Source organism: Nicotiana sylvestris, chromosome 10 (genome assembly GCF_000393655.2).
Source record: "Nicotiana sylvestris chromosome 10, ASM39365v2, whole genome shotgun sequence".
Classification (NCBI taxonomy): domain Eukaryota; kingdom Viridiplantae; phylum Streptophyta; class Magnoliopsida; order Solanales; family Solanaceae; genus Nicotiana; species Nicotiana sylvestris.
Genome location: NC_091066.1, coordinates 120,275,928 through 120,285,764, shown reverse-complemented (window position 1 = coordinate 120,285,764; position 9,837 = coordinate 120,275,928). Strand labels below are relative to the sequence as shown.

The following is a 9,837-nucleotide window of genomic DNA, read 5'->3' as shown; positions in this document are numbered from 1 at the left end:
AGAATCCTGCTGATATGCTGACAAAGGTGGTGACTGCGGTCAAGTTTCAACATTGTTTGGATTTGATCAACATTGTTGAACACTGAAGATTGAAGATGAAGACACAACCAAAATTTGTTATTGAGAGAGAATTGAAAATGTGGAATTTTGCCAAGGTGGAGATTTGTTGAAGTTTGGCAAAATGCCAAAGTCCCACATTGGTTGGGAGTTAAGTTTGGGGGGATTTTTCCCCTATAAAAGAAGGCCTAATGTTTAGGATTGAAACACACCTCTCATTTGCCTTCTCATCTGTTTAAGGCATTTGTATCTTCTCTCTTTAGTATTATTTCACTTGTATTTTTGGAGTGGAATAAAATATTTGGTTGTGTCCGAGGAGTAGGCAAAATTAGCCGAACCTCGTAAATTCTGGTGTTCCCTTTATTATTGCTTTATTGTCTTATTTATTATTTGGTGGTTGTCATAATTTTTGGTATAGTAGTTGTGACTTATTCACACTCTATACATTTGGCTTCCGCAACAATTGGTATCAGAGCCAAGGTACTGTCTAAGTATGCTCTGTGGTTGCAGCATAGTCTGATCTTCCACATCAGAAAAGATTTATCTTGGTAACTGAGTCAAGGTTCTGTCTGAGTATGCTCTGTAGTTGCAGCTTAGTCTGATCTTCTACATCAGAAAGGAAATAATCTTGATTTGTGTCGTCAGCTATTAAATAATATTTGTGTCAAATATGGGGGACAATAAACAAGAAGAATCTACATCAAGTGTCAACAATACGTCATCATTGGCATCTTCGCTTATGACAAGAATTGTGTCAAATGCGAAATTTGCGGTAGAAATTTTTGACGGGTCCGGACATTTTGGGATGTGGCAAGGCGAGGTTCTAGATGTCCTTTTTCAACAAGGGCTAGATCTGGCCATTGAAGAAAAGAAACCACAAGTGGCTGAAGGAGAAGCTTAAGTAGTTGAACACATGCACTAGAAGTCGTATTTAGAATTACTGTGGTTCTAGAAAAGAGTTCTGCAGAAATTTTATGCTTTTTCAGAAATCTTAAGTTTCTAGTTTGAAACAGCAGAACTCTTTTGTTTCAGCAGTAACAGCAACTAAAGCAAAAGATTCTACTTCAGCAAGAGGTGTTTTGTCTTATTTCTAGAACAAGTGGAGTTATTATTTTGAATTCTTGCAAAGAAGAAGAATCAGGACAGGTAAAGATGATTTATTTTTCTATAGCTATTTTTTTCTTTAATGTTATTTCTTCTTCATCTTTCCTCATCATCTTGAATATGAACACTGCAAAACATTTTAAATAAACTGGACAGGAAAATAAAATCTTTAATATAAAACATTACATGGAACCATCCGTGAATCCATATGGTACAACTGTTTCACAGAATGATAGAGAGGGAAGACAATCTATGCTTGATTCAGATTTCTTGCTGCATTAGAATGTGGTAAAATAAGACAATAAGTCAGAGTCCCCCTCTTGAAATGGAACAAGCAATCAGAAAAGCACATACTTTTTTGTGACAAACCAATACAAGCTGACTGTTAGTCACATCCTGGTTAAGTTAGCGTAGATAACGACTGTTCTTATTAGTGAGCTGGTTAACTGGCTCTAGTTATCGTTAGCTTAATGAGCTGGTTAGCTGGTGGATGAAATTCCACTTGACATTCGTAAGATGAAGGTGTATAATGGTGGTGCAAGTTTTAAATTCAAATGTAAGGAATTGCTGGACTGTTATTTTAATGCGACTTTGAAAAGAGTAAATGCATTTCTGACTTCAGATACAGTTCTACGACATCCTTGGAAGATGTCAATGCTGTTTTATCATATGTTCTTATGCAACCCGTTTGTATTTACACTCTTCTGTTCATTTATTCATCCTTTGTGGTCCTGTTGGGTGCATGCAGTCTTATATTATGAACAAGAAAGCCTTCTTTTATATTAGTTCCTTCAAACCAGAGTCTTGATAGCTTCATCTTTGGTGAGTAGCAGACTTTGTTCTACAATTAAATTGTGTTTTTGCACAACTACTGAAGTGACTTTGTCACATTATTAATTCTGTTTTTAATAGGGATTGCAGAAGGTTTGGTCTACCTCCATGAAAACACTAAGACGAGGATTATTCGTAGAGATATAAAAGACAGCAATATCTTGTTGGATTCTAGTCTCTGAGTTAAAATTGCTGACTTTGGGTTGGATAGATCCTTCCAAGAAGACGAGTCACATGCCATCGTGAGGACTTTGTCAGTGATTCTCTTCTTTAACATTTATATTATAGCTACAAAACTTGTGCTCACTAAATAACAGCCAGTTAGGTTAATTAGTTATCTCAGCCGATGGTTATTTTTTCATTTTTTCCCTTCATAGAGGATATGGCGCCAGAATACTTGGCCATATGATTTTTTTCTATCGCAGGTTGATACTTAGCCAGTGGTTATTTTTTCCTACAAAACTTTCATTTTTTCTATTGTAAGTTGTGAACCAATTCTTGTATTTACTTCCAAATATATATATATATGGACGTTTAGAAAGTTTTTGCTCATTGGTTTAGCTGTTGCCTTATATTGTATGAAAGAGGGATGGCAGCATTTTCAACATGGGAGAGTAGAGGAATTGTTTGATCCAAATCTTATGTTGTACAACTACCACACTATTAATGTAAAAAAGTGAGATTCTAAGCGTGGTACATGCCAGACTTCTGTGGACGCAAGAGGTTCCGGGATTAAGGCCATCCATGTCCAAGGCATTGCACATGCTAGTAAAGAAAGTAGGAAGAGTAACCAGTACCAACTAATCCTCCCTTTATAGATGAGAAAACGGTGGAGAATCAACTTCAATTTGCCCCAATTTCTCACAGTTCTTTCTAGATGATGCTTCAGTGGCCTCAAACTGAGACGTAAAAAGGAATTTTTACCTCCTATAGCAAAGGTTAACATCCTATTTATTTTAAATAAATACCATTTAAAAAAATTATATTCTATAGATACCTTTTAATGTTTATAGCAAAATATTTAATTTGGTTACCTCCTAACCCTAAGCCACTAAATACGCTATTCAGTTACACTATTTTCTTTCTCTTTCTACTTTGATACATGCCATTCTCTTCCCCCCATTCCATGAAAACACGATGCTCAATCTCAAAATTCCTCACCCACATCACCTACGTTCTCTCCGATCCCAATTTCTCCAATTCCATCGAAGCACGCATATATGTTACCACATCAAATATGTTGACATATGGTTTCGACAATTTAAACAGAGTCCATTCAGATTTTCTATGCTGCCGTAGAGGTTAGGCAAACATCCGTTCATCCAATCTCCGTCGAAAATTAGGCTGCCAGATTTTCTATGCGGCAGGAAATTAGGCTTTGTTCTCTTCCATTCAATCTCAAAGTTTGGTGGATCCTGCTTCACAAGCCCAGTTCTTGATTTTCTATCGTGAATTATCTCTGACTTTCTTCGTTTCTCTATTGAGAATTTTTCTGGGCTAATTGTTGTTTCTGAAGTTGGTGTGGGACTGAGGACATTGGGCTTTGAAGAGTCGGGTGTGTGATTGTATCTCCATGTATTTCATTATATTCATTGTCTTTTTTTCCATTGTATTTCAATGTATCTCGTTATATTCCATGTATTTCATTGTATTCACTGCCTCGTTGTATTCCATGAATGTATTCATATATACTTTTTAATTAATATAATTTATGTATTCAGATGTATTATATAATTTCTCTGAAGATTGCTATGTTTTTTGGGGTGTTTTTCGGTTGAGAATCTTTTTTATAACTGAAAATACATAATTTGTGTGTTATAATTGAGTTTGTTGAGTTATATTAGGAGTCTATTATGTTAATTGATTCACTTTCCATTTAAAACAGTGTTTTCACGCCGTGAATACAGTCGAATACAATAATCTGTCCAGCTGTAATCTCATGTTTCACGCCATGAATACAGTCGAATACACTCGAATCTGTCGCCTATTTTTGCTATTGTATTCATGAATACAGTAGCTTAAATACATCTAATACATCTTATAACAAGAGAAAACGTATCTACAATCCATAATATAGCAAATGGTATCTATAGATAGCTAATTACCACTAAAAGATAGTGCTTTATGAAAATTTCTCTAACATAAATCTGTGATAGTGAATCCGTGCATCTCAAGTATCTTCTTGCCTCTTGTTCCTCTTTGCACACTCTGGACGCAGATGTTTCGTTTGCAACAAGTTGCTTTTATCATTGTAATAGTGAAGTGTTTAACAAATCCTTGGGCAGTTTATTATTGTTACATAAGTGGATGGACATTACCAGGAGAGAAATCAGAGAGAGTAGACTGCACAATTAGAAAATATACAGAGTGCTATTTCTGCAGAATGGAGGTGTTGATTTTTGCTCATTCTGAATCATCTCTGTATAATCTTCTTCTGTAATTGTTGATTCTGGTTGATCCATTAGTCATTTCACTGAGCTTTTTCCTTTTTGATTCATGAAGATTCTTGGAAGTATCTGCTTTTGGCTTGAAAATTACACCAAATCTTTACTAGAACGCTGAAGTTCACTAAAATCCGTTACTGGTTGTCATTCAGTTTTGGATGTTCTATCAAAGAATAAGAAGAAACAAGTGTGATAAATCAGTGATCACCTAAGCTATTGACCATTTGTTGTTCTGATTCTAATTATTATGTCTAGGTTTTAAAATGAAGCTGCTCTTGTTGTTGCGAGATGCCGCCTAGGCTTGGGCCATCATAATCCAACTCCACATATGTCTTTATCTAACAAATATATTTTAGTTTCCCAAACACAAAGAATTCCATGCCAGAAGGAGATGACAGCTCATTGAGTCGGGAGATTACAAGATTGACAAATGTTTTGGACTTGATGTTTAGGAGTAACTTTCAGGACTGGCAGGTGGCAGAGTTCCAAAGCCTAATTGATGTTTTCCATAAACAAAGCACAACACAGGATAGCCACAATTAGGGGTGACAAACGGGCGGGGTCGGGTCGGATATGAGCGAGTCGAAAACGGGTAATTAAAAAAAACGGATAAATTATCCGATCCGACCTGTATTTGAGACGGATAAAAAACGGGTTATCCGGCGGATAATATTATCCATGGCTTATTAAAATTTCTAGTCTCCCAAACTTGAGGAACCCCAAATTTGAGGCTTCACAAATATAAAGGTTAAACACATTAGTTATCCATTGGTTACCCATTTGGTTAACCATTTTCTAAGCGAATAATATGGTTTTTATCCATATTCGACTCGTTTATAAAAAGTTCATTATCCAACCTATTTTTTAATGGATAATGGGTGGATAACTGTATTCTTTTAACCATTTTGCCACCTCTAGCCACAATGCATGGAGGTGGGGGCCGGAAATAATGGAGTGTTCTCTGTTGCCTTTGATTAAGTAAAGCTTCAGTGAGGGAGGAGGCTGCCTTTCCATATAGCTTTATTTGGATCCCTGAAGTACCGAGGAAGGTGCGCTTTTTCACTTGGTTAGTAGCAAGGGGATGATCTTGAGGGCTGAGAATTTGAGAAGAGGAAGGTTACCTTTATGTATAAGGGCTCGAGCGAAGATGTCGACAATCTCCTCAAACATTGTCCGATAGCTTCGATGTTATGGTGGAATACCCTTAGATGGTTTTAGGCTTAACTACTGATGTTATGATCCCAAGATGTCCAGGACCTGGTGAGTTATCTGCAGAGGGACAGGTGCTTTGAGCTTGAATTTGCAACTCTCAAACTGCAGAATCAGTGCCTAAATCATCAAATTCTAGGATTGGAAATAAAGGAGAAGAATCAGCTGACTTAGTTGAAGGGGAAACACATCTTCTCTGAAGATAACATCTCTGCTAACAAACAACAGTTCAATTGTAAATCATTGAGTATGTATCCTTTCTGAGAAGAAGAGAAATAATAAGCTGAGAAGAATGAGAAATGAAAATCTATATCTGTAACTACCACCTATTGACTTCTAATTGAACTTAGTTACTCTAACTAACCGACTAACTACACTTCTAACTTACACCCTCTCTTTTCATCATATGAACTTTAAGGTTACTCTAACTAACCGACTAACTACACTTCTAATTAATTACATCCTTAACCTAATTACTGTCACTAACTTCCTTCAACATAATGTTTAGCTAGAATTGTGATAGAAGAAAGAGAAGACGCAAGGTGTGGAATGTTGCACCGCTAGCACTTATGTGGGTCGCTTTGGAGAGAAAGGAACATGAGAGATTTTGAGGGTGTAGAGATGAATTATGTATGATTGAGGAGCCTCTTATCCCTTATTTCCTTTTGGTGCACCCATGAAGTTCCTTTACGATTACAAGATTGGGTGTCAATTCATAGAAACCCAATCTTTTGTAAATTTTTTACTTTTTGGTATACTTCTTATATATGGACGCTTTTTGCCAAAAATAAAAAAAAAGATTAGTTAACCATCAAAGTCATGTATGTTCTTGCTCGCCAGTACTGATCTCTTCGTTTTTCTTTATTTTGTTTGCTGAATTACTCGTCTTCTTGTCAGTATCTCTCATAATTAGCTATTCTATAGCATTCTTTTGAAGAACAAAGTAGTAGTAGAAGTAGCAGTGCATTTACAGCTTAACTGCCAGAGCGCATAAGAACTTTTAGCTAAAGAAAAATAGGGAAAGAAAGAGAAAAAGAGAAGCTGATAAACCTGTTAACGCCAGCCACCTCGTAATCATGTATGACATCTAGAAGCTACCTACTCGAGATGCTGTAACTTGTCACGAGTTTTTCTTGATCATATGCGTCCACCTCTTGTCCATCGTAGAATTGAAGTAACTTCTCAGTCAATTAGCACCTAAAGTACATGTGCTCGCCCTTCATATTTAGCTTCTATTTTAAGTGTTCCTTTGTGTGGTATTTCTTTCATATTGATGAAGAAGAATAATCATAATGTTGCAGGTTTGTAGGATGACTGGAGTGCTGACACTTGCTAAAAGCAAATTCCCATATTAATGGATCCTTGACAAACAAACGTCCTCGCTCAGTGTAGGAAGCTCATGTCAAACATTGTAAATTAAAACATGAGACCATATGATAATGGCTGAGAAAAAAACACAGTTAAGGTTGATACATGGATGAATACAGTGAGCAAACAAAGAGACTGACCAAAAAGGATGTAACTTCACCGTCCCAAACCTATCACTTGTTAAGGAAAACATTTCATGAGAATGGGAAATTGTATTTACATCATTAATACTCTGTAATTGAACGACAAGTATCAAAATAACCATATCACCGAACTAACCCTGCCATCCCTATTGGCTATTGCTAATTAATGGAACAAAAGGGAACAAAAGAAGCTTTGATGTTACATTTTACATTATTTCGCAGCCACTAATACTGCAGTATCACTCAGTATCTCAAACACATAAAACATCAGGAGAAATGTGAGGGGCCATCATCTCAGATGAGGTATGCAACGCCAACTTCTATTTGCCTGTTTACAGGAAGAAAATGGATTACCATGATTTGGTATATGTACGAAAAAATTATGTTATCAGGTCTTCCCGAAGGCTGCAAATTGTTCCATGTTTTTAAAAGACTTTTCAGTGACATGGTATTAATGGAATGATTTCATATGTATGTAGAAATTCTTAGAAACCATATACAACATGTGAAACAACCGGGAGCACCCAATAAAATGAAAAGAGGATCCACAGAACTCGTAGAATAAACTGTTACGAAACAAAATAATCAATCTTCATATGATGATGATCCATGAAAAAAAGTGGAATTAACAAACACCTAAGGACAGTGTGTACCGTTTTCACTTAGTTATCTACCATAGGAGTAGGACTCATCATCAGAGAGATCACCCGAATTTGATGAGATCATCCAGACATGAGAAGCAGAAGCACTGCCATTAATATGACTGAAATCATTGACTTGTGGAGAGAGCTCGCCAATAGGGATGGTACTGTTTTCTTCAGGATTATCATGAATGACAGACTCTTGGAGATGAAGTGCATACTCCAGACTCCACAGCACATCACCCATTGATGGCCTATCTTCACCATAAATAGCTATGCATTTCTCTGCTATTTCTCCAAACTTCCGGAGGGAATCTGGTCTTATTTTGCCCACTAGATTGGGATCTATGATTTGTTCCAGTTGTCCCTTCTTCTTAATTGCCCATTCAGTTAAGCTGACTACTGTAGGCCTAGCACAAAGAACTTCTAATAAAACAACACCGAAAGAGTAAACATCAGATTTTTCTGAAAGCCGTCCGTTTCTATAATATTCAGGATCAATGTAGCCAAAAGTTCCAACCACCCTTGTAGTTGTGCTAATATGGGTTTGATCAAGCTCAAGCCCTATCTTGGATAGCCCAAAATCAGTAACTTTTGCAACAAAATTCTCATCAAGCAATATGTTTGCAGACTTGACATCACGATGTATAGCTGCATTGACATAGCCAGTATGAAGGTAGTGCAGACCTCTGGCTGCCCCGATGCATATCTCCAGCCTCTGCTCCCAGCCCATACTGGGTAGATCTGACCCATACAAATGACTCTTGAGGTTCCCATTCTCCATGTACTCAAAAACTAGAATCATCTCGTTGTTTTCATCACAGTATCCAATCAATGAAACCAGATGCGGATGACGGAACTGAGAGAGCATCTCAATTTCTGTTCGGAACTCTGCAAGACCTTGTCGGGATGCAGCATTAAGCCTTTTCAGGGCCACCTTTGTGCCATCACACAAAACACCCCTGTAAACATTTCCAAAGCCACCTTTTCCAATGACCAAACTCTCATCAAAGTCGTTAGTTGCTTCCTGCAAAGCTGCAAAAGGAACTCGATAATTCTCAATAGGAACGCGATAATTCGAGTTTGGAGCATCACTTATGGAAGTTGTTCCCTTTGAATGCTTGCTTCCCATGGTGTATGGAGTGGAGTGCCACCGTTATCAGATAAAGGAATCCATATATCTTTTGACTGGGGAAAGCTGCTCCCGGCTATTTCCTGAAGCAAAATCAAATACTCGGGAGTAAATCTCATGATCGAAAGGTTGAATACAGATACTATTAAGAAAAAAATAAAATTATCCCTAACAAAGAGAGAACAATCGCAACTATAATAGAAGCTTCTAGATGAAAAAACACAAATACGTAAGCAAAACAGATGATTGAGGAAGCGGATTTTACCAGAACAGTAGAGATTGGAGAAGATGAGAGAGTGAGAAGTCTAATAGGCCAAGCTTCTAAAATCATTTTTGAAAAAGAAATTGCTTTAACAATTAATTTGTTTTTGGCTAATTAATTAAAATAAATACTTTTGAGCAATAATTACTGTTTTGGTCAAGTTTTTAAAAACTATTTTTAGGTGTATTTTATTCAAAAGTGCTTTTCAAAAAAGTAAAACTACTTTTTTCTGTTCTGCTTCTGCTCAAAAATACTTTTTTTCTTTCTAAAAGCTTGGTCAAATAACTCAATTTTTTACCAAAATTACTTTAAGCTAAAAAAGCACTTTTTGCCAAAAAAACTTAACTGTGCAGTGCAGGGGCCTTTGGATAGTTATTGCGAAGACTATCGCATTACCCCTAAACTTGGGCAGTTTATGCACTGCGCACTTCAACTCCTTGGAGTGCTAATTGTCCATCTACTTACGGGCCGTTTGGTTTGAGCATAAGTGCTAGTATAATACTGCATAAATAGAATTATGTTATAAATATATTATATTATGGATGTTCATTTAATTCTCCATTGTAAATAAGCTTCCTGAAGAAACTTATCCATATGGGACTCCACCGTAAATATGTTTATCTATTTAAGTACTCTATTGGAAATA

General features: G+C 36.6%; 1 protein-coding gene and 1 long non-coding RNA gene across 4 annotated transcripts; one reads left to right on the top strand and one right to left on the bottom strand.

Moving 5' to 3' along the window:
* The first annotated feature begins 938 nt into the window (after positions 1-938).
* On the top strand, positions 939-2,469 carry LOC138880382 (uncharacterized). The gene is made up of 2 exons (XR_011403018.1): positions 939-1,203; positions 2,074-2,469. It is a non-coding gene; the product is annotated as an uncharacterized lncRNA (long non-coding RNA).
* Positions 2,470-7,205: 4,736 nt separating this feature from the next.
* LOC104233290 (receptor-like protein kinase HERK 1) lies at positions 7,206-9,556 on the bottom strand. Of its 3 annotated transcripts, none has more exons than XM_070160729.1 (3): positions 9,538-9,556; positions 7,810-9,012; positions 7,206-7,484 (listed from the first exon to the last, which is right to left on the bottom strand). In XM_070160729.1, the coding sequence occupies exon 2, from the start codon at positions 8,927-8,929 to the stop codon at positions 7,823-7,825; it is 1,107 nt and encodes a 368-aa protein (XP_070016830.1). In that variant the 5' UTR covers positions 8,930-9,012; positions 9,538-9,556; the 3' UTR covers positions 7,206-7,484; positions 7,810-7,822. The 3 variants fall into 3 exon arrangements, with proteins under 3 accessions (XP_070016830.1, XP_070016828.1, XP_070016829.1); XM_070160727.1 differs by lacking the exon at positions 9,538-9,556 and adding an exon at positions 9,195-9,273; XM_070160728.1 differs by lacking the exon at positions 9,538-9,556 and having other exon boundaries at positions 7,810-9,187.
* Positions 9,557-9,837: the final 281 nt, after the last annotated feature.

Excerpts from the sequence above, each read along its gene's own strand:
- LOC104233290 (XM_070160729.1), bottom strand. The coding sequence starts at position 8,929 with ATGGGAAGCAAGCATTCAAAGGGAACAACTTCCATAAGTGATGCTCCA.